Below are 23,049 nucleotides of genomic sequence, written 5' to 3'. Positions count from 1 at the left end.
CTGCCTTCATGGAATGTACTGTCACAGCCAGAGGTCTACGTATAAAGTCAACATTTACCTAGCGCTGAAACTGTGAAGGACTTTACAAGTATTATCCTATATAGTCCTTTCAACAGTCCTGCAGGGTAGAGGTTATTGTGACCTCCCCACTCTACAGATGTGGAAACAGAGGCTTAGGGAAGTGCAGGGATGCAGCTAGCAAAGCAGGGATCCCAGCCCCCATCCTTCTGATTGTTACCCACAAGCTCCTGTCCTGTTGACCATGCTGGCATAAGACTGCCTTTTAAAGTGATGGGAGCGGCCAGGCACCATGGCTCACACTGTAATCCCAGCACTTTGGGAGGCTGAGGGGGGAGGATCCCTTGAGGCTAGGAGTTTGAGGCCAGCCTGGGCAACAGAGCAAGATCTGTGTCTATTTTAGTTAAAATACATTTTTTAAGAAAAAGTAATAAAAGTACCCAGGTGCGGTGGCTCACACCTGTAATCCCAGGACTTTGGGAGGCCAAGGCAGGCAGATCACGAGGTCAGGAATTCAAGGCCAGCCTGGCCAATATGGTGAATCCCTGTTTCTACTAAAAATGCAAAAATTAGCTCAGGTGTGGTGGTGTGCACCTGTAATCACCAGTTACTTGGGAAACTGAGGCAGGAGAATCGCTTGAACCTGGGAGGCAGAGGTTGCAGTGAGCTGAGACTGCACCACAGCACTCCAGCCTGGGTGACAGAGTGAGACTCTGCCTCAAAATAATAATAATAGAGAGTAAACAGGGCCGGCTCCCCTTCTGACCGAGGTTTGGAGGACCTACACGGGTCCCCAGCATGACTCCTGAGACCGGCGCAGAGGCTGTGACGGCACCTCAGTGCGGCAGCTCTCAGCGCAGAGTAAACAAGACTGGTTCCCCTTCTGACTGAGGTTTGGAGCCCCGGGAAGGCATAGTCTCCTATTACGGACACAAGAAGGAAGCCACACAGGAGAATCCTGGGCAGAAAAGCACCATCAGTCTTAACGCCGCCGTTCTGGCCCTGGGATAACAACTTGGACGTCCAATCAAGAGACCGAATCTGAAAGTTGGTCATTTCAAAGACGACAGGAGGATAAATTTACAATGATGGGAAGAAACCAGCATAAAAAGGCTGAGAATACTCAAAATCAGAACGCCTCTCCCTCTAAAGATGATCACAGTTCCACATCAACAATGGAACAAGGCTTGATGGAGAACGAGTGCATCCCAATAACAGAATCACTCTTCAGGGAATGGATAATAAGAAACTTCTGTGAGCTAAAAGAACATGTTGTAGCCCAACGTAAAGAAACTAGGAACTTTGAAAAAAGGTTTGATGAAATCCTATTGAGAATAGACAACCTAGAGAGGAATATAAGCGAATTAATGGAACTGAAGAATACAATACAGGAATTCCGAGAAGTATGCACAGGTTTAAACACTCGAATTGTTCAAGCAGAAGAAAGGATATCAGAGGTCAAAGTCCAATTTAATGAAAGAAAACAGGAGGACAAGATTAGAGATAAAAGGATAAAAAGGAATGAGCAAAATCTCCAAGAAATGTGGGACTATGTGAAAAGACCAAATTTACGTTTGATAGGTGTACCTGAATGTGACGGAGAGAATGAATCCAAGCTGGAAAATACCCTTCAGGATATTATTCAGGAAAATTTTCCTAAACTAGCAAAGCAGGTCAACATTCAACCCCAGGTAATACAGAGAATACCACAAAGATATTCCTCAAGAGCAACCCCAAGGCACATAATCGTTAGATTCACCAGGGTTGAAACGAAGGAGAAAATACTAAGGGCAGCCAGAGAGAAAGGTCAGGTTACCCACAAAGGCAAGCCTATCAGACTTACAGCAGATCTCTCAGCGGAAACCCTACAAGCCAGAAGAGAGTGGGGGCCAATATTCAACATCCTCAAAGAACAGAACCTTCAGCCCAGAATTTCATATCCAGCCAAACTAAGCTTCACAACTGAAGGAAAAATAAAATCTTTTATGAACAAGCAAGTACTCAGAGATTTTATTACCACCAGGCCTGCTTTACAAGAGCTTCTGAAAGAAGCATTACACACAGAAAGAAACAACCAGTATTAGCCTTTCTAAAGATACACCAAAAAGTAAAGAGCACCAACATAAAGAAGAATTTACACCAACGAATGGATAAAACAGCCAGTCAACATCAAATGGCAGTAACCCTAAATTTAAATCGACTAAATCCCCCAATCAAAAGACACAGCCAAAACCCAATGGCATGTTACATCCAGACCTGTTTCACATGCATGGATACACAAAGACTCAAAACAAAGGGATGGAGAAAGATTTACCAACCAAATGGAGAGCAAAAATAAATAAATAAATAAATGAAAAGCAGGAGTTGCAATTCTCGTATTGGACAAAATCGATTTTAAAGCAACAAAGATATAGTGGTAAAAGGATCAATACAACAACAAGAGCTAACGATCCTAACACCCAGATACATAGAGACTTAGATTCAATGAGACAGAAAATTAATAAGGATATCAAGGACTCGAACTCAGATCCGGAACAAGTAAACTTAATGAATATTTATAGAGCTCTCCACTTCAAATACATAAAATGTACATTCTTGTCAATACCACATCACGCGTACTCATAGGTTTAAATGAAACATTGATTGGCCATTATTAATACCCATTTTTTTTTTCAGAATAAAACAATATTTCCATTCACCCTCCCTCTCTCTCGTCCTCTTTCTTTCTCTCCTTTACTCATTTTTTTTTCTTTCCTTCTCTCAAAAAAAGAAATCAACTTGTAAACCTCTAGATCCAGGTCGGCAATGTCTCTCTCATTGCTTGAATTCCTTCCTTCCTTTCCCTGCCTCCCTCCCTCCCTCCCTTCCTCCCTCCCTCCCTCCCCTTCTTCCTTTCTTCATCCCTTTCTTCCTCCCTCCCTTCCTCCTTCCCTCCCTTCCTGCCTTCCTTTCTTCCTCCTTCCCTCCCTAAAAAAAAAATAAATAATAATAAAAGTAAAGTGATGGGAGGTTATGTGGCAGGATAGAGAAGAGCACTATCTTTAGAGTCAGCCATACCTAGACTCAAGTCCCGCCTCTGCCACGGTGTTACTTTAGGCAAAGTCCTTGAGCTGTGGGTCCCTCAGTTGCCTCATCTGTCAAATGTGCATAATAGCAACCTGATAGGTTTGATCTGAGAACTACATAAGAAAAAGCAAGTAAATGCCTAGCACAGTGCCTCCCAGAGAAGGCTCTCAGTAAATGGTAGAAACAAGGCTGTTATTACCATTAGCATCACTGTCAGCATCTCCGGCCTGGCTACCGGAAGAGTGGTAAGCAGTGGACAGGAGCTGACTATCACCCAGTTCAGGGCTGCTCCAACGTGGTGGCAAGATAAGGACAGGCCAAGTCAGCGGGCTTGTGTCCAGTGCCCTTAAGCCCCTCCTGAGACCTCTTGGTGCTGAGCCTGCCTTCAGACAAACACAGAGAGTGCTTGTTACTGTGGACACCTCAGCTTCAGTGAGTCTCATGGTACTGACTTTATGAGTACTTATGGTGTCCTTCATGGAAGAATGACCTGAAGAAATTTTCTGGTATATATTGGGTGCTTTGATTTTTTTTTCCAGTCACCCAGGCAGAAAATGATTGGTCCAAAGTCAGAAAGATACCCCTCCCCTTCCCAGTGGGCCAGGAATTGCAGCTGGGCCTGTCCACCACCCCCTCCACAAATCCCCCACCCAAATGCTGGTTATTGACCCCAGCCCCTGACAAAAGCAGGATGAAGTGGACAGCAGACTGGCTCACCATCAGTCTCCTTCAGATACCTGCTCACGTCAGCACACACTGTGGTCACTCAGATTTCTGAAGATCACCCCGTCCTAGTGCAGTTGCCCAGTTTGGATGTTTGAGCTGCTGAGAAAGAGGAGAGTGAAAGTCTTGTTTATCAACATGAAGAATGATTATATAAATATGTGTATGTATATTTGTTTTCTTTAGATGTAAACCATCAGAAGAATTTCTTAATGCATGCCGGGCACTGAGCCAGCATCTGCCGGAAACTGGGACTACCACAGACCAACTCTTGGTACTCTGATTTTTCATTGTCACGTAAAGATTTCTCTTCTGTTTAAGACGTTAGGTCTGCCAGGGTGACTTGGGTCCCTCGCAGTGGTGTGAGACAGGCAGTGTTGTGTGTGTGTGTGTGTGTGTGTGTGTGTGTGTGGTGTGAGTGGTATGAGTATGCAGTGTGATGCAGTGGTATGAGTGTGTGAGTGTGCAGTGTGATGCAGTGGTGTGAGTGTGTGTGTGCAGTGTGAGGCAGTGGTGTGAGTGTGTGAGTGTGCAGTGTGATGCAGTGGTATGAGTGTGTGAGCGTGCAGTGTGATGCAGTGGTATGAGTGCAGTGTGAGGCAGTGGTGTGAGTGTGTGTGCAGTGTGAGGCAGTGGTGTGAGTGTGTGAGTGTGCAGTGTGATGCAGTGGTATGAGTGCAGTGTGAGGCAGTGGTGTGAGTGTGTGAGTGTGCAGTGTGAGGCAGTGGTGTGAGTGTGTGTGCAGTGTGAGGCAGTGGTATGAGTGTGTGAGTGTGCAGTGTGAGGCAGGGTATGAGTGTGCAGTGTGAGGCAGTGGTGTGAGTAGTGTATGTGAGTGTGCAGTGAGGCTGGTGTGAGTGCAGTGTGAGACAGTGGTGTGAGTGTGTGAATATGCAATATGAGGCAGTGGTGCGAGTAGTGTATGTGAGTGTGCAGTATGAGGCAGTGGTGTGTGTGAAGTGTGAGGCAGTGGTGTGAATGTGAGTGTGCAGTGTGAGACAGTGGTGTGAATGTGTGAGTGTGCAGTGTGAGGCAGTGGTGTGAGTGGTGTATGTGAGTGTGCAGTGTGAGGCAGTGGTGTGAGGTGCAGTGCGAGGCAGTGGTGTGTATGTGTGCAGTATGAGGCAGTGGTGTGAGTGGTGTAAGTGTGCAGTGTGAGGCAGTGGTGTGAGGTACAGTGTGAGGCAGCGGTATGTGTGTGCAGTGTGAGGCAGCAGTATGTGTGTGTACAGTGTGAGGCAGTGGTGTGTGTGTGTACAGTGTGAGGCAGCGGTGTGTGTGTGCAGTGTGAGGCAGTGGTGTGTGTGTGTACAGTGTGAGGCAGTGGTGTGAGTGTGCAGGCCAGAGCCCCTTTCTTCCAGGTGTTCTCTCCTTTACCCAATCACTGCAGCCTGAAGAGATGGGTCACGCTGAGGGCTTGGAACCCATGAATGTGCACAAGAAAGCAGGCCGGGACTCAGAGTCACTTGCAACGAGTCATTAGGCAATGCACCACAAATGTCTGTCATCAAACTCTGTGGCTTAGGCTCACAAACCCTGTGGTTTGAGAGGACTGTGGGCAGAGTGGGAAAAACATGTGGAATGGAATCTGAAGGTTCTATTCCCAGGACCTCATCTGGAAGATATTGGGCAAGTCAGCTCCGTGCTCAGGGCCTCTGTTTCTTCATCGGTTCGATGCTCAGGGCCTCTGTTTCTTCAATAAAATGAAGGTGGTGGAGAGCATGCTTCCATTCCCCTAAACCCTGAAGTTGAATTCTGTAGTCATGACTGTTTTTTCTTGAAGTTCACCTCTGGGCTGAGAGACCGAAAACAAGAAAATACGCATTTGCTCCTTCACACCTTCATGGCCTACAGAGATTTAAACAAATAGAGATTCTACTCATAATCTAGGGATATTGGCATATTTTCCCAAGTTATGAAAGCAGTTGTAAGACCCGTGGTGGAACAACCCATACGCATTTTTAAAAGCTGTTTTGCTCTCCTTTGCAAAAGAGCCCTAGAAGTAAAAACAATCAATTCAGCAGCTTTATTACTTACCCAACTAGTTTTTGTTATTTTATCTTAGCTGATTTAACAACTATTGTTCTCTAAAGAACCAATATGTAGGGCCGGGTACAGTGGCTCACACCTGTAATCCCAGCACTTTGGGAGGCTGAGGCGAGCAGATCGCTTGAGCCTAGGAGTTTGAGACCAGCCTGGGCAATGTGGCAAAATCCTGTCTCTACAAAAAAAAATATATATATACAAAAAATTAGCCTGGCATGGTGGCATGCGCTTGGAGTCCCAGCTACTCAGAGGCTGAGATGGGAAAATCACCTGAGCCCTGAAGGTCGAGGCTGCAGTGAGCTGTGATTGCACCACTGCACTCCAGCCTCAGCGTTGAAGTGAGGTCCTGTCTCAAAAACAGAAGAGGAAAAAGAAGAAAGAACCAATATATGATGTGGATGTTGATCAAAACTCCTGTCACTTACTCTTTTTTTTTTTTTTTTGAGACGGTTTCGCTCTTTGTTACCCAGACTGGAGTGCAATGGCACATTCTCGGCTCACCGCAACCTCCACCTCCTGGGTTCAGGCGATTCTCCTGCCTCAGCCTCCTGAGTAGCTGGGATTACAGGCACGTGCCATCATGCCCAGCTAATTTTTTGTATTTTTAGTAGAGACGGTGTTTCACCATGTTGACCAGGATGGTCTCGATCTCTTGACTTCGTAATCCACCCGCCTCGGCCTCCCAAAGTGCTGGGATTACAGGCTTGAGCCACCGTGCCCGGCCTACTTATTCTTTGTTGTATTATCGAACTAAAGTCTTTCTTAGCTCTTCATTTAAAATTAACCACTCAGCCAGGCTTGGTGGCTCATGCCTATAACCTATCACTTTGGGAGGCTGAGACAGGCAGATCACCTGAGGTCCGGAGTTTGAGACCCACCACCATGGCAAAACCCCATCTAAAAATATAAAAATTAGTGGGCATGGTGGCGCATGACTGTAATGCCAGCTACTTGGGAGGCTGAGGCAGGAGACTCGCTTGAACCCAGGAGGTGGAAGTTGCAGTGAGCTGAGATTGCACCATTGCACTCCAGCCTGGGCCACAGAGTGAGACTCTATCTCAGAAAAAAAAAAAAAAAAATCACCCTTCTGTTTCTTAATATTAGGATCTTTCTCCAGATTTTCTGGAAGATTCCATGGGTAAAGGAGATACTCTGATTTATAAAAGTGTTTCAACCACAAAAGATTCCATGAATTCTGCTCTAGAAAAGTGATCAGAGGATATGCAAGCCTGGTACCACACCCACGTTAGAATCAAAGCGCAGGATACCGTCTCCCTTTCTCCGACCTTAGAGGAAAAAGGAGTTTGTGTAAGGACCTCACTCTGTAAAGCCATGGAAGGTAAAGGGCCAGTCCCCCTTTACTCCCATTTTATAATAGGATAAGTAAAGTTCAAAAAGATTATATGACTTCCAAGTTCACACGGCTGAGCCAGGGATTAAACCGGGTCACATTGATTTAGCAACTCCAAGTCCAGGACTCTTCCCGGCATGAGTATGAAGTCATTTATCATAATCACTTCTCAGTAGCTTCTCCTCCCTGTTAGGTAAATACCCTTTTAACACTGAGGTCATGTCACACACAGAGTTGATGTCACTGGCTGTGGAACACTTCTCATTCGTGGTCCCAGAGGAGCTGAATGCTATAGATAGCAGGGTCTGCCATGGGTTGTTAAACCATTTATTCTCAAGGTCGTTGCAAAGCTTAAATGCCAAACATGTCAAGCACACCTGTTTGGGTTTTATTTCAAGCATATATTTGGGGATGTTGTTTGTCTTTGCATGCATGTTTCCCATTAGTAAGATGTTGCGATTTTCCAGCTATGCCTATTAAAAACATGCAGGAGTCCTGGTAGAGTCTGGAGCAAGGTCAGTGTGAGTTGGCTGTGTGAGCGGGAAGGAGAGGGGCTTTGTAACTGTGAGCATACCAGGGGTGTGAGCTAAACTTCTTAGTGGGGGTGTGAGCTGAACTTCCCGCAGATTCAAACTGTCTCCAGTTAAGTACCTTGTTAGCGGTTACTAGGCTATCCTCCCAGTCCTCCTTTCCACTTCCAGAGGGGGGCAATTGCTCAAGTACAAAGTATGTTGCTGCATTCCTAACTCCACCAGCTCTGAGCCTTTCAGGAATAAATCACATGGTGAGCTGGAGGGAGCTGAAGGGACAGAGGCCAAAGCTGGCTTTCCTTATATAAGGGAGGAACCCTTGCTAGCCATGGATCCTCTTGGAATTGGTCTCTTTTGGGGTTTCAGAGGCAAAGCCTGAACACCATCAGTCAGGAGTGGTTCCGCGTCTCCAGCCGGAAGTCATCTAGCCCTGCCGTGGTGGCCGCCTACCTCCGCGAGGTCCAGCCTCACTCCCCACACTTTCTGCAGCTGCTTGTCAACTTGGCAGATCGCAATGGGAACACGGCCCTTCACTACAGCGTGTCCCACTCCAACTTCTCCATCGTGAAGCTGCTCCTGGAGACAGGTCAGAAGTGGTTGCATTCATACAGTCTGGGTCCTTCCTTGAAGGACAGGGCAATTTAAAAAAATTTTTTTCAAAAATTTCAATAGCTTTAGAGGTACAAGTGGTTTGGTCACATGGATGAATTGTAGAGTGAAGTCTGGTCTTGCAGTGTACCCATGACCCAAATAGTGTACATGGTACCAAACAGGTTCATTCCTCAGCCCCTTCCACCCTCCCCTCTTCTGAGTCTCTGGTACAGTTGTCCATTATGCCACTCTGTATGTCTTTGTGTGCCTGTGGCTTAGCTCCCAGTTATAATGGGAACATGCAGTATTTGGTTTTTCATTCCCGAGTTACTTTGCTTAGGATAATGGCCTCCAGTTCCATCCAAGTGGCTGCAAAATACATTGTTTTGTTCTTTTTTATGGGCTGAGCAGTATTCTATGGTGTGTGTGTAAAACATTTTCTTTATCTACTCATCAGTTGATGGACACTTAGTTTGATTCCATGTCTTTGCAGTTGTGAACTGTGCTAGCATACAAATCCCGGTGTCTTTTTGATAGAATGACTTGAAGAGCAACTCTTGTACCACATTTCTTTCTAGCAAGGAAATGCTTCCCTGTTTAAAGTTCCCTCTGTGTTCCAGGCACTGGACTAGACCATTTTACCTGCGTTTGCCCCGTTTGTTCTTCACAGCATTCCTGTGATGTGGGTATTGTTCTCATGTTGCAGTTAAGGAAACTGAGGCTCAAGAGTTATAAAACTTGCTCAGGTTACAGTGCTGGTAAAGGGTAGAGTCAGGTTTTGTATTCAGTCAGTCTATCCAGCTCCAGAGCTGTCCCATACTCTAGGGAAGATGGCATTTTCCCATCTTTAAAAGATACTTTTTAACAAAGGTCATGGCTCCATTTGACTAATTTGACTCAACTTGGTTCATTCATCCTCCATCAGATATTAACTGACTACCCATGAGGTTCATACTGGCTACTACCAGGGATGCAAAGGTGAGCCAGGTGAGCCCTGTGCTTCCTGGGAGCTAACAGCCGAGCAATTGGGATGGAGCCAGATGATGGCTCATGAAAGAGAGATGGAGGGCCGGGCACCAGTGGCTCACACCTGTAATCCAAGCCCTTTGGGAGGCTGAGGCGGGTGGATCATGAGGTCAGGAGATCAAGACCATCCTGGCTAACACAGTGAAACACCATCTCTACTAAAAATACAAAAAAATTAGCCAGGCATGATGGCATAGGCCTGTAGCCCCAGCTACTTGGGAGGCTGAGGCAGGAGAATCACTTGAACTCAGGAGGTGGAGGTTGCAGTGAGCTGAGATCACACAACTGCACTCCAGCCTGGGTGACACAGTGAGACTTCGTCTCAAAAAAAAAAAAAAAAAAAAAAGAGAGATGGAGAATGTGATTTAGGAACTGAAATGAGAGTGTGTCTAGTTCAGAGAGTGGCAAAGGTGCACTGCAGCAGGTAGGGCTCCAGTAGGCAGACAGTGTTTCAGGAAGAAGGAACTCCATGGAGGTCAGACAGGGGAAAATGCCTGGACACCAGAAAGCTCCTATTCTGGATGGGATGGGAAGGTTGGAAGAGAGAGTTGGAGCCACCGCATGGAGAAATGGAGAACCCAGAGTGCCAGGCCGAACCTTTCTCGGAAGGTCCCAGGAAGTCAGTGCAGGTTTTTTGTAGGAAACTCCATAATCAGGGGAATTCTCTAAGAAGAGTCATTTGACAGTAGGGGTGGGTTAGTGATGGGAGCAGGAGAGGAGGTGGCAGGGCAGACAGGAGGCCGTTGCAGAGGTCCACAGAGAGGTAGTGAGGGCTTGCAATGGGTGAGGATGGTAGGACCCGAACAGCAAAAAGCCACTGGGAGGCCAGGCATGGTGGCTCACACCTGTAATCCCAGCACTTTGGGAGGCCAAGGCGGGTGGACCATTTGAGGTCAGGAGTTCAAACCCAGCCTGGCCAACAGGGTGAAATCCTGTCTCTGTTAAAAATACAAAAATTAGCGGGGTGGTAGTGACACATGCCTGTAGTCCCAGCTACTCAGGAGGCTGAGGCAAGAGAATCGCTTGAACCTGGGAGGCGAAAGTTGTGGTGAGCCGAGATTGTGTGACTGCACTCCAGCCTGGGCGACAGAGTAAGACTCTGTCTAAAAAAAAAGGCCATTGGGAAGGTAGTGCCCAACTGGTGAGATGAGTTGGAGCTCTCTGTTGAGCCTGGATAGTTGAGAAGAACATGGGCTGCAGGAGAAGTAGCAAATGTGGGGGAAGCAGAAAGAATATTTCAGATTTTTAGTTTCCAGTGGATCATCTCTGTGGAGCTATGAAAAGGCTATTGAGAATTCCAGATGTAAAATGAAAGGGCAACAGAGCTTTGGGTGGGACCTGCTAGAGCACGTGTAGTGAGGCCGTTAGGGGAGGAGGCCTGTCTTGCTCTTGGTTATTCTATGGAGAGAGAGAGAGAGAGAGAGAGAGAGAGAGAGAGAGAGAGAGAGAGAGAACGCCAGTGGAGAAGACCCAGAACTAGAAGAAATAAGAGGATCGTGGCTGATGGGGAAGGACAGCCCATGAAAAACAAAGATTGTTAACTGTGTCAGATTCTGCAGGGTCCCTGAAGGATGATGCCTGGGTTTGGCAGATGGAGGGGACGGCGGGGGGGTGCCACTGGTGACTTTGGAGAGAGCTGCTTTAGGGGCATCTTGGGAGGAAACCAGCTAGCAGAATGGAAGGAGCAAAGCGCCTGGGCTGGGGAAGGCAGTGATGGAGAGTCTCGGCTGAAGGAGGTGAGAGAGCCTACAGAGAGTTGGTTTTGTGTGTTTGTTTGAGTAGAGACGATCTGAACATATTTTTGGACTGAGAAGAAGAATCCAAGAAAGAAGAGGAACAGAGAAGGTGGGGGACAGAGACAGAGAGACGGTGAGGAAAAGAGAGACAGACAAACAGAAAAAGAGAGAGAGACAGGGAGAGAAAAAGGGAGAGAGATAGAGACTGACAGGCAGAATCAAAGACAAAGAGAAGGAGAGAGGTGAAAAATACAAAAGAGAGAAGTCATTGGCAAAGCAGGGTGTGGGAGGAGTCAGAAAAGCCTGGACTCCACTGCAGAGGCAGGTGAGGGCAGCCGAGGCAAGACGCTGGGCTATCCATTTCTCTGAGATGGAAGCAAAAAAAGGAGAAAGTGGGTAACAGTGCAGAGAGATGTTGAGGAGAGTAGGGAGGTGGAGGCCACTGGCCTCAGATAGCCTTGATCTCAGGAAAGTGAGAATATAATCAGGGTTACAGCTTTCTTCGGGAGAACCACTCGGTTGGTTGCTGTCCGAGCGGCGCCCCCTCATCACTGCCGCCGCCATGCCTGGAGGTCTGCTTCTCAGGGACGTGGCTCCCAACTTTGAGGCCTATACCACTGTTGGCCCCATCCGTTTCCACGACTTTCTGGGAGACTCATGGGGCATTCTCTTCTCCCACCCTCGGGACTTTACCCCAGTGTGTACTGCAGAGCTTAGCAGAGCTGCAAAGTTGGCGCCAGAATTTGCCAAGAGGAATGTTAAATTGATTGCCCGTTCAATAGGCAGTGTCGAGGACCATCTTGCCTGGAGCAAGGATATCAATGCTTACAATGGTGAAGAGCCCACAGAAAAACTACCTTTTCCCATCATTGATGATAAGAATCGGGACCTTGCCATCCTGTTGGGCATGCTGGATCCAACAGAGAAGGATGAAAAGGGCATGCCTGTGACAGCTCATGTGGTATTTGTTTTTGGTCCTGATAAGAAGCTGAAGCTGTCTATCCTCTACCCAGCTACCACTGGCAGGAACTTTGATGAGATTCTCAGAGTAGCCATCTCTCTCCAGCTGACAGCAGAAAAGAGAGTTGCCACCCCAGTTGATTGGAAGGATGGGGATAGTGTGATGGTCCTTCCAACCACCCCTGAAGAAGAAGCCAAAAAACTTTTCCCAAAAGGAGTCTTCACCAAAGAGCTCCTATCTGGCAAGAAATACCTCGGCTACACACCCCAGCCTTAAGACTCTTGAAGAAGCTGGTGCTGTGAGCCAGAGGATGTCAGCTGCCAGTCATGTTTTCCTGCAGCACTTCCGTGAAAACATCCTGGTGTCATCACAGCCCGGGTTTTTAGGTTGCTATTCTATTGGCTTATTAAATGAAAATGGCACTGAAAAACAACAACAACAAAAAAAAGAATCAGGGTTACAGACTGGAAAGGGTAGTTAACAGTCAAACAAAGATGGGTGCATGATGGGGCTGAGCAGAAGCGCACGCGCCCCAGTCAGATGTCATCTATGAGTTTAGGGAGGCCGTCTGGGGGTGTTTAGGAGGGCACATACCAAAGGCATAAACCCCAAATGATCCCCACAGATGTGGTCTACTGCTAAGTATTTAGCATGTGCTAACTCATTTAATAATAAAAATTTATTATTAGAATAGGATGATTGGTGGGACGCGATGGCTCACACCTGTCATCCCAGCATTTTGGGAGGCCAAGGTGGGCAGATCACGAGGTCAAGAGATTGAGACCATCCTGGCCAACATGGTGAAACCCAGTCTCTACTAAAAATACAAAAATTAGCTGGGTGTGGTGGCACATGCTTGTAGTCCCAGCTACTTGGAAGGCTGAGGCAGGAGAATCGCTTGAACCTGGGAAGTGGAGGTTGCAGTGAGCCAAGATCGTGCCTCTGCACCTCAGCCTGGGGAATAGAGAGACTCCTTGTCAAAAAAAAAAAGAATAGGATAATTATCATTCTTTATAGATGATTAAAGTGACATTCAGAAAAGTTAGCAAACTTGCCCTAGATGACCCAGTGACTAAGTGTACTACTGGGGTTTAAAGTCAATACTGAGGCAGGTGCAGTGACTCACACCTATAATCATAGCACTTTGGGAGGCTGAGGCAGGTAGATTGCTTAAGCGCAGAGGTTCAAGACCAGCCTGAGCAACATAATGAAGCTCCATCTCTACCAAAAATACAAAAATTAGACAGGCGCGATGGTACATGCCTGTGGTCCCAGGTACTCAGGAGGCTAAGGTGGGGGGATCCCTTGGTCCCAGGCAGTTGAGGCTGCAGTGAGCTGTGATCACGCCACTGCACTCCAGAGTGGGTGACAGAGCAAGACCTGGTCTCAAAAAAAAGAAAAAAGAAAAGTCAGTTCCATTGCTCTTTTCATTTCTGATGTTGAGGAGGTGGAGCATATGCTAGATCCTTAGCCCTTCTTCTAGGAGGCCTGAGGTAGGAATTTAAATGGACATCAAAAGTCTGAGTTTCCCCAACTCTGGTCCTGTCCAGCTAAAATCCTTTCTGTGGCCTCATATTGCTCTTAGCGTAGGAGGTGGCTTCTTCAGCCTGGCCTTCAGGACTCTGCCTTCCCTGGCTCCCACCTGCCAGGGCCGTCTCTGTTGCCGCCACACTCTCCCCTTTCCCTCCACTCCATCTACGCTGGCCTCATTCACCAAGGTCATTCCCTCCTGGGATTTCTGTATTTACCTTCTACCTGGACTCTTCCCCCTGAGGTTCTTCTTGTGACTGGCTCCTTCTCATCATTCAAGTCACAGCCCAAATGTCACCTCCTTAGAAGTCTTCCTGGTGCCTCTCTCTAAAGTGGCTGCCCCCATCTCTCTCTAAGGGAGCATTCTCTTTTTTTCTTGAGACACTGTTTGCTTTTCATTTCTACCCAACAGAATGTTAATTCACTCAAAAGGGGCCTGTCTGCCTTGTTCCTGTCTGTTTCCCCAACACCTAGACCAGTTCCTGGTTCCTACCTAGTAGGTGTTGAGTAAAAATGTCTGTTAAATGAATGAGTGATGGATGACTCTTGAGAGCTAGGTTAAATTCCAGTAAACTTCCAAGTCTTCGAAATTCTGCTAAGCAGCTTTGAGTCTCGTCAGCTGAATGGGAAAGGCAATGTACATAATGACAACCTGAAGTTGTTTCTGATTTTCACATCATCAACAGAAGATTAAATTATAGCTATCAGTGAGCTGATGTGATTGATTTTGGTTCTTCATGGATGCAAGGATACCATCGAAATGGTAGATTAATTGAGAAAGGCACATAATTCAGTGGAGCACGTCTCTGTGTTCCGTTACTGTGTTCAGTGTTAGGGGCCCTCAGTGTAGAACGTGAATAACAGCAGCCACTGCTTTTTCAGTATCGTCCTCATCCCAGACACTGGGCTTAGTGTGACATACATCTACTGCCGTGTACAATCCTTGCAGGAATTGTGAAGCAGATCTTAATTGCCTTTTCCAAGTGAGGAAATTGAGGCTGACATGTCAGGTAATGCAGTCAAGGTCACAGAGCCTGTAAGAAGCTAATCCAGTATTCAAACTGAGATGTGTCACCCTCCTAATCTGGGCTTTTCTACTACCGCAATCTACGCTTCTGGGACACTGTGAGACTTTGGAAACGCCCATTATGTGCATGAAGAATCCGAAGACCAGTAATGTATGGCCCTTGTCTTTAAGTAGCGCACAGACTTGCAGCCTGTTAGAAGTTTCTGGATGGGCCAGGCCAGGACAGAGAAGAGACAACTAAAATTTGGGTGTTATAAATATCTGCTGATGTGAAGAATCCAGTTAATACTCATCAACTTTAAAGTGGTTTGGAAGCTTTTCCCTTTAACATAGTGAAATAGCTAAATAGCCATAAAGGTAAAGTAAGAAGGGGTTGGGGAGAATGGGTTGACAGCGTCATTACTTTCTCTCATCTGTAGAAGAGATGTTGAGGATGACAGATCTGTCACACACCCAAACCTGGGCTGTCCTTAGAGGCAGCTGTCAAACATCCAGAAAAAAACATTATAAACTGTAAAGGGCTGTATGGAAGTGACTCATTATTATTGAGAGTAGAGCCAGAGCACACCTCTGCCGGCTTAATCCCAAGTGGTGTGTCCTTCATTTTGCCAAATGCCCTTGCAGGGTGTATTGAGTCAGAGCCTTGCTCCTCTGTCACCTCCAGGGAGGGTTGACTTTGCTGTCTGATGGCTGCTCTGAAGCATCTGTGGTAAAGTCCTGGATCCTGGTAGGGTGCGGTGGCTGACACCTGTAATCCTAGCACTCTGGGAGGCCAAGGCAGGTGGATCACCTGAGGTCATGAGTTCAAGACCATCCTGGTCAACATGGTGAAACCCCATCTCTTCTTAAAATACAAAAATTAGCCAGGCATGGTGGTGCATGCCTATAATCCCAGCTACCTGGGAGGCTGAGGCAGGGGAATTGCTTGAACCCAGGAGGCAGAGGTTACAGTGAGCCGAGATCACACCACTGCACTCCAACCTGGGCGACAGAGTGAGACTCCATCTCAAAAATAATAAATAATAAAGCCCCTTCTAGGCCCTTTTCTGAGCCCCTGGGGAGGCATCAGACCTCATTCTACTGAGCTAAAAATCATGTTTCTGAAGAGCTAAAAATCATGTTTCTGAGGTTCCTTTACACTTTTTTTTTTTTTTGAGACATAATCTCATTCTGTCACTCAGGCTGGAGTCCAGTGGTGAGATCTCAGCTCACTGCAGCCTCTGTCTCCTGGGTTCAAGCGATTCACTTTCCTCAGCCTCCTGAGTAGCTGGGAGTACAGGCACACGCCACAGTGACCGGCTAATTTGTTTGTGTGTGTATTTTTAGTAGAGATGGGGTTTCACCATGTTGGCCAGGATGGTCTCAATCTCCTGATGTCATGATCCACCCGCCTTGGCCTCCCAAAGTGCTGGAATTACAAGAATGAGCCATCGCACCTGGCCTCCTTTACACATCCGAAAAGCAAACATAAAATAGTCAAGGGATAGAAATAAAAAAAATTGTATTTGCACAAGGCAGTGCAAATGTTCACTTCTGTGTCAGGACAGAGCTATGAGGTGATTCATGGAGTTGTTATTTAGATTTCATCACCTGCTGGCTCATGGCAGTGGTCCACGGAGCTTGAGGGAAAACTGCTGATAAATGAGGCAGACTGATGCCTCTGTCTCCACTGATGGCCTCATATTATCATAGCACATTTCTGAAAAATTGTTTGAAAACTTGTGGAGTGGAGGGAATATCAAACAAATGTTGCTTTTTTCCACTTGCAAATAGCCCGAATTGACATTTATTCATAAACCAAATTTTTACAATGAATACCTAAACCTTAAAAGAATATCATTCTGGGCCGGCCATGGTGGCTCACATTTGTAATCCCAGCACTTTGGGAGACCAAGGCAGGTGGATCGCCTAAGGTCAGGAGTTCGAGACCAGCCTGGACAGCATGGTGAAACTCCCTCTCTACTAAAAAAAAAAAAAAAAATACAAAAATTAGTTGCAGGTGCATATAATCCCAGCTACTCAGGAAGCTGAGGCAGGAGAATCACTTGAAGTCGAGAGGCAGAAGTTGCAGTGAGCTGAGATAGCACCATTGCACTCCAGCTTGAGCAACAGAGTGAGACTCCATCTAAAATATATATATATCATTCTGGACAATAATAGTAATAACAGTGAACTCCTATTGAGTGTTTACTGTGTACTAGGCATGTTTCTAAGTCAGGGATGTCCAATCTTTGATGTCCCTGGGCCATTTTGGAAGAATAAGAATTGTCTTGGGTCACACATAAAATACGCTAACACTAATGATAACCGATGAGCTAAAAACAATGTTTTAAGAAACTTTATGAATTTGGGCCACATTCAAAGCTGTCCTGGACTGCGGGTTAGACAAGCTTGTTCTAAGTGCTTTCAATATATTAGGCTGGGCACAGTGGCTCATGCCTGTAATCTTAGCACTTTGGGAGGCCAAAGTGGGTAGATGGCTTGAGCCCAGGAGTTTGAGACCAGTCTGGGCAACATGGTGAAACACTGTTTCTATAAAAAACACACAAAAAATAGCAGGGCATGGTGACACGCACCTGCAGTTCCAGCTACTCGGGAGGCTGAGGTGGGAGGATTACTTGAGCTCGGGAGGTAGAGCTTATAGTGAGATTACGCCACTGCACTCACACTCAGCCTAGGCAACAGAGCCAAACCCTGTCCCAATGAATAAATAAATAAGCTCAATTAATTCACAATAACCCTACAAGTTAGGTTGTGTTGTTATTCCCATTTTATAAAGGAGGAAATGCTAAGAAAGGCTAAGTTACTTGATTTGCTGTAATTGTTTTCCCAAAGGAGCTACATAAGGGAGGATTGCTTGAACCCAGGGGGTCGAGGCTGCAGTGAGCCATGATCACACCATTTCACCTCAGCCTGGGAGACAGAGCAAGACTCTGTCCCCCTACCCAAAAAAAAAGCGACATAAATTTTTCAGATAAGCAACACTACGAAGAGGTTTGGTTTTTCTATCGCCCTTGAGAGGTAGGCTCATTTACATAACAGGTATCAGTCTATGCTTGATGATCCCCTACCTCTCCTTTGGTGGAAAGGAATATGGATGTATATCCCCAGGGCTACAAAGCAGAACTTTCTTTAGAATTCTCATTTGCTTCTTCAGTGAGGATGTGTGTTTAAAAAAAAAGGAGATGCCAAGGTTCAAAAAAAAAAAAAAGAATTCTCATTTGCTATACTTAGTCTTAAAAATATGCCAGGTTTGGTGAGGTGCAGTGGCTCACACCTATAATAATCATGACGCTTTGAGAGGCCAAGGCAGGCAGATTGCTTGAGGTCAGGAGTTTGAGACTAGCCTGGCCAACACATGGTGAGACCCCCATCTCTACTAAAAATACGTTTAGAAAAAATTAGCCAGGCATGGTGGTGCACGCCTGTAGTCCCAGCTATTCAGGAAGCTGAGGCGGGAGAATCACTTGAACCCAGGAGGCGGAGGTTGCAGTGAGCAGAGATGGAGCCATTGCACTCCCGCCTGGCCAACAGAGCGAGACTGTCTCAAAACAACAACAACCGCCACCACCACCACCACCACCGGGTTGTTGGCTGGGTCCAGAGACTGATGCCTGTAATTCCAGCACTTTGGGAGGCTGAGGCAGGTAGATCACTTGAGGTCAGGAGTTCAAGACCAGACTGGCCAACACAGTGAAACCCTGTCTCTACTAAAATACAAAAATTAGCCAGGCGTGGTGGCGGACACCTACAGGCTACTTGAGAGGCTGAGGTGGGAGGATCACTTGGACCTGGGAGGCAGAGTTTGCAGTGGGAACTGAGATTGTACCACTGCACTCCAGCCTAGGCGACAGAGTAAGACCTTGTCTCAAGAAAAATAAATAGGTAAACAAATAATGCCAGGTTTTCATTGTATTGTGAAATGTAATTCTTAATTGTTTTAATATAAAAATTGTGGAATTTTTTTCTCCCTCCATTTTTCAAGTGAGATGGTTGTTCCCAGAAGATTTTCCATGTTTATCCCACGGTGTTGTTCATGCTTCTGGTATGGACCCCTAGGTCCTCAGAAAGGACCTACAAATACAGCCATTGGTTTAAGAGTTACACACAAACATGAGCTAGTGAGTGTGAAACCTAAAACGCACAGCTATGGGTGGCATTCCAGACGCAGGAGCAGGTGAGGGATGAGCTCCAGAGCCGGATAGACCTGAGTGTTCCCCTCCCACTTCTCATGAGTGGATTGTGTAACTTCTCTGGCCCTCAGTGTCGTCATCTGTAAAATGGGAATAACATCCTGTGCTCCAGTTTGGGAAATGAAGTCATGGCCATTGGCCCTTTGACCATCTCTGGCTTTGTTTTGGACCTCCCTTGCTGGGTAGCCTCAGAAAACTTGTCAAGGAAAGTAACCAGCTTTAAAGACTGCTGCAAATGTAAACCGCGGGCTCTATCTGTGGAAAGCATTGCTCTATTCCGTGGTCTTCTAATCCGCAAGCAGTGTCCCGTTGAAATGGCTAAAGTGGAATCTGGCTCCTGGCCCCTCAGGAGTCATTCCAGCACCCATTGCTTCCCTGCAGGCGTCTGCAACGTGGACCATCCGAACAAAGCTGGCTACACTGCCGTAATGATCACTCCCTTGGCTTCCGCGGAGACCAGTGAAGACATGGCTGTGGTCTGGAAGCTCTTAAGAGAAGGAAATGTGAACATTCAAGCTACTCAGGTGGGTGGAATTAACATGATCTCCTCTTTAGTAAATGCGGGGGCACCTCCCAGCTTTATTCTGCTAGTGGGTGAGAAATTTCATGCAGATCCATGTGGTTTTTAACCCAAGGAGGCTGGGACTTCCAAATGGCATCCATGCAAAGCCTGGTTCAGTTTTCCTTGTAGGCTCCTGAGACCCAGCCAGCCTTGGACAGAGGTCGATGAGCTTCTAATATAGGTCCCAGTCTGAAACTGAGCAAATTCCATCTGAACGCAACCTCTAGAACCAACATTCCCAGTTACCATCTTGAGAAGGCATTTGCTAGTTGGCTGCTCTAAAAGAGCCCTCATAGGTGAGCCACCTTGATCATGACCCACAGACAACTAACTAGGCTCTTTGGAGGTCCAGTCCTTTAAAGAAGTTCTCACCTCTATCACCCCAAAGCCTTTCAACAAGGTCATAAGTTCAGACTGAAAGAAAGTATGGATAGCCAGGGCAGACAGAAGCATTCCCAGGGGTATGAGGATTCCCACTTTTCAGGCCTCAGCTTAGCTCAGAGGGTTATTATAGAGTTCTGCAGGTCATTATCAATCAACCTAGCATGCTGCCTCAGCCCTTGAAATAACCAGATCTCAAAACACTCCTATCTTCCTTACCTCTGCACCAACAATTCTAATACTGTTCCAGACACACAAATGATGCCCCAGTCCCCAGGAGCAGTGCCATGGGCCAGGCTGGGAAAAACAGTTGTTGCAAAGAGCCAGTGGGGCTCTACACAAAGGTAGTAGCCAGGGATTCAGGACATGTGGGCTCCACTAATTCACTGGGTCACCTGTGCATTAGGTCAGAAGAGCTCTTAAAGGTCACGTAGGTCTACCCCTTATGATTTTACAAAATCCTACCAGAAGGTTTGCAACTCCAGGACCTCCAGTGTCAGGAAACTCATGCTCTACCAAGTAGCTCATGTTGTTTGTTACTCTAGATAGCTCTGATAACTTTCTAAACTGAGCCAAGACTGGGTACTCTGAATCTTTCTCTTTTTTGTGTTTTTTTTTTTTTTGAGACCAAGTCTCACTCTATTGCCCAGGCTGGAGTGCAATGGCACAATCTTGGCTCACTGCAACCTCTGCCTCCCAGGTTCATGCAATTCTTCCACCTCAATGTCCCAAGTAGCTGGGACTACAGACACCCACCATCATGCTCAGCTAATTCTTGTACTTTTTCTTTTTTTGACATGGAGACTTGCTCTGTCACTCAGGCTGGAGTGCAATAGTGTGAACTCAGCTCACTGCAACCTCCACCTCCCGGGTTCAAGCAATTCTCTGTCTCAGCCTCCCTAGTAGCTGGGATTACAGGTGCCCACCACCATGCCCGGCTAATTTTTGTATTTTTAGGGAGACAGGGTTTCCCCATCTTGACCAGGCTGGTCTTGAACTTTTGACCTCATGATCCACCCACCTTGGCTTCACAAAGTCCTGGGATTGTGGGTGTGAGACACCATGCCCAGCCATTTTTGTACTTTTGTAGACGGGATTTCACCATGTTGGCCAGACTGGTCTTGAACTCCTGACCTCAGGTGATCCACCTGCCTTGGCCTCCCAAAGTGCTGAGATTACAGGCATGAGCCACCATGCCCAGCCTTTGTATCTTTCATGGAGTGAATAAGTAGAAGTTGATTGGGGTTCGCTCCAAAAAGGATCTTAAGACAGCAAAGGTATACAAGACAGTGCAGAGGGTTGGAATGTCTCTGTTCATTTTCTGGGACCCTCTGCTTGAGAACACAGGGTGGGGGTGTGGTCATTACCCAGAAAGTCTTTTAGTTATACAAGGCTCTATATGGAACAACAGGGACTCCTCGAAAGGTCATTTGCTCATTTTTTGACCATACAGGAATGAATGGAGTGTGTTTAACTCTCCTTTCCCCTGGAGTTATGATTAGGTAACTGTTGAGAACAGTGAAGAGTCTGGGCTTTTACCCCATGTTAAACCTAACAGGGTAGTCTGCTACAGTTTTGTGGATGCTGGCAGAAACATGAGACTTCTAAGGATCATGTATTACTCTCAGCTAAAGCAGTAGCCACAGTACCAGCATTGCCCAAATCCCAGTACCCTCAGGGCAGTGTGAGGAGGACCAGGAAGCTGAGCATGGAGTGGGCTATGTTACAGGAGAGGACCCCTGAGCATAGGGAACCTGAAGCTTTGATAATGGACAGTAAGCCTGCCTGCTCTTTTCTCCCAAGAAGTTACTCTGTCTAGCTTCCAAGATTGTTCACTATATAAACATCCTTAAAAAGATAATCTAAAACAAAAGGACAGATTATGGTGTGTTTTACTCACAAGGTATGTGGAAAAGCAAGAGACTTATGGAAAATGGACTCCTAGCAATATATTAAGCTCCACTGTCCCACACTCCCCCAGAGTGATTGCAGATAGCAGCCTAACCTGATGGCAAAGTCACATTATGTACTTCATCCAATAGCCACCCTAGTGATGGCCAGAAACCAAATATTTGTAGATTACTTTCTGATTTTCAAGGTATTCTATTCACCTGCAACTCCTGTTCCATAAGACTCAATACAGCTAATGTTTCATTTAACTCATGTTTCCCATAAATATGTTAATTATTTTCTAAACTGGCACTTTTTCAAGAGGGGATGCTTGCAAGAGGATCAAAATCACCCTCTTTTTTGTACAGAGAAGAAACTGATGCTGTAGGAGGACAAGGGACTCATCCCGGGTCACCAAAGGAGCATAGCTGAAGCCATTCCCTTTAGCTCCCCATGAGCCTTAACTGTGAAGAGAGGTGGAGGTACCAGGTTAAATGGGAATACGTTGGGAGTCTCCTAGGAACAAGCTGCTTCTCTCTGGACCCCAGGGTCAGTGCAGTGGCATACAGTAGCACTCTATAAATGCTTATTGAATTAAATTATATTGAATGGGACTGGGAGGATGATGAGGATGTGTCAGGCAGAGGGGCAGATATGAGGACCATCAGCATATGTCATCTGGCTTTAAGGACAGTTGGAAAGAGGGTTCTGGAAACCATGTGGTCTGGATAGTCCAGTAAACAACCATTACCTCAGGGCTGAGTAAATGCAAACCAAAAAAGCAAATAGGCTTCTCTGGAAAGATCTGTCTGTGTTCCAGAGTGATGGGGAAACAGGACATCTAACAACACATTCCCAAGTGCTAAGCACCTACTACGTGCTGAGCATTTGCCAGACACTCTCTGAGCCTCTTAATGACAATCATAGCTAACCCTTGGCTAGCACATGCTAAGCACATGATCTCACCACAACTCCACCAGACAGGTAATACCACTAATCGTTCCCACTTTACCAAATCAGGAGAAGTCACGGAGAGCTTAACTTGCCTGCAGTCATACAGGTAATAAGTGGCAGGGTCAATATTTTTCTGATTCAAAACCCACTTCTTGTTCTCTAAGCTCCAGCGTCTGAGCAGGGAAGAATAATCCACCAGTGACTGCAGATTGGAGTTCTACTCAGTCAACACATCAGCAGACATGTCCTCAGCACTTTTTACATGTAAGATAGAGCTTTCGGGGCCTCAGGGGATCCAAAAGGAGAGAAAACATAGTTCTTGCCTTATTCTTCAGTCTTACGAAGAGGTTCCTGGGTTCCATCAGAGACCAGCCTGGAACCCATGAAAACCATCAGGGCAAAATATAATACAGCTGGATGAGAGGACTATAGAAATATACATAGGGCCAGGAGCAGTGGCTCAT

The 23,049-nt window shown here is 46.4% G+C and overlaps 1 protein-coding gene and 1 pseudogene across 6 annotated transcripts in view; both read left to right on the top strand.

The window, feature by feature from the left end:
- Positions 1-23,049, top strand: part of KANK4 (KN motif and ankyrin repeat domains 4) — a 94,532-nt gene that overhangs the window by 59,576 nt on the left and 11,907 nt on the right. For all 5 annotated transcript variants that reach the window (XM_009001370.5, XM_054236348.2, XM_054236347.2 and 2 more), the window contains exons 6-8: positions 3,994-4,081; positions 8,101-8,320; positions 19,180-19,322. In XM_009001370.5, coding sequence (XP_008999618.3) covers positions 3,994-4,081; positions 8,101-8,320; positions 19,180-19,322 — 451 coding nt within the window. The remainder of the gene's footprint in view (positions 1-3,993; positions 4,082-8,100; positions 8,321-19,179; positions 19,323-23,049) is intronic.
- On the top strand, positions 11,620-13,287 carry LOC144577015 (peroxiredoxin-6 pseudogene; annotated as a pseudogene). The gene has a single exon (XR_013520139.1). The product of XR_013520139.1 is annotated as a peroxiredoxin-6 pseudogene (transcript).

This window comes from Callithrix jacchus, chromosome 7 (assembly GCF_049354715.1).
Source record: "Callithrix jacchus isolate 240 chromosome 7, calJac240_pri, whole genome shotgun sequence".
Lineage (NCBI taxonomy): Eukaryota > Metazoa > Chordata > Mammalia > Primates > Cebidae > Callithrix > Callithrix jacchus.
The sequence above is the reverse complement of the archived record's forward strand: the minus strand, read 5'-3'. Positions and strand labels throughout refer to the sequence as shown.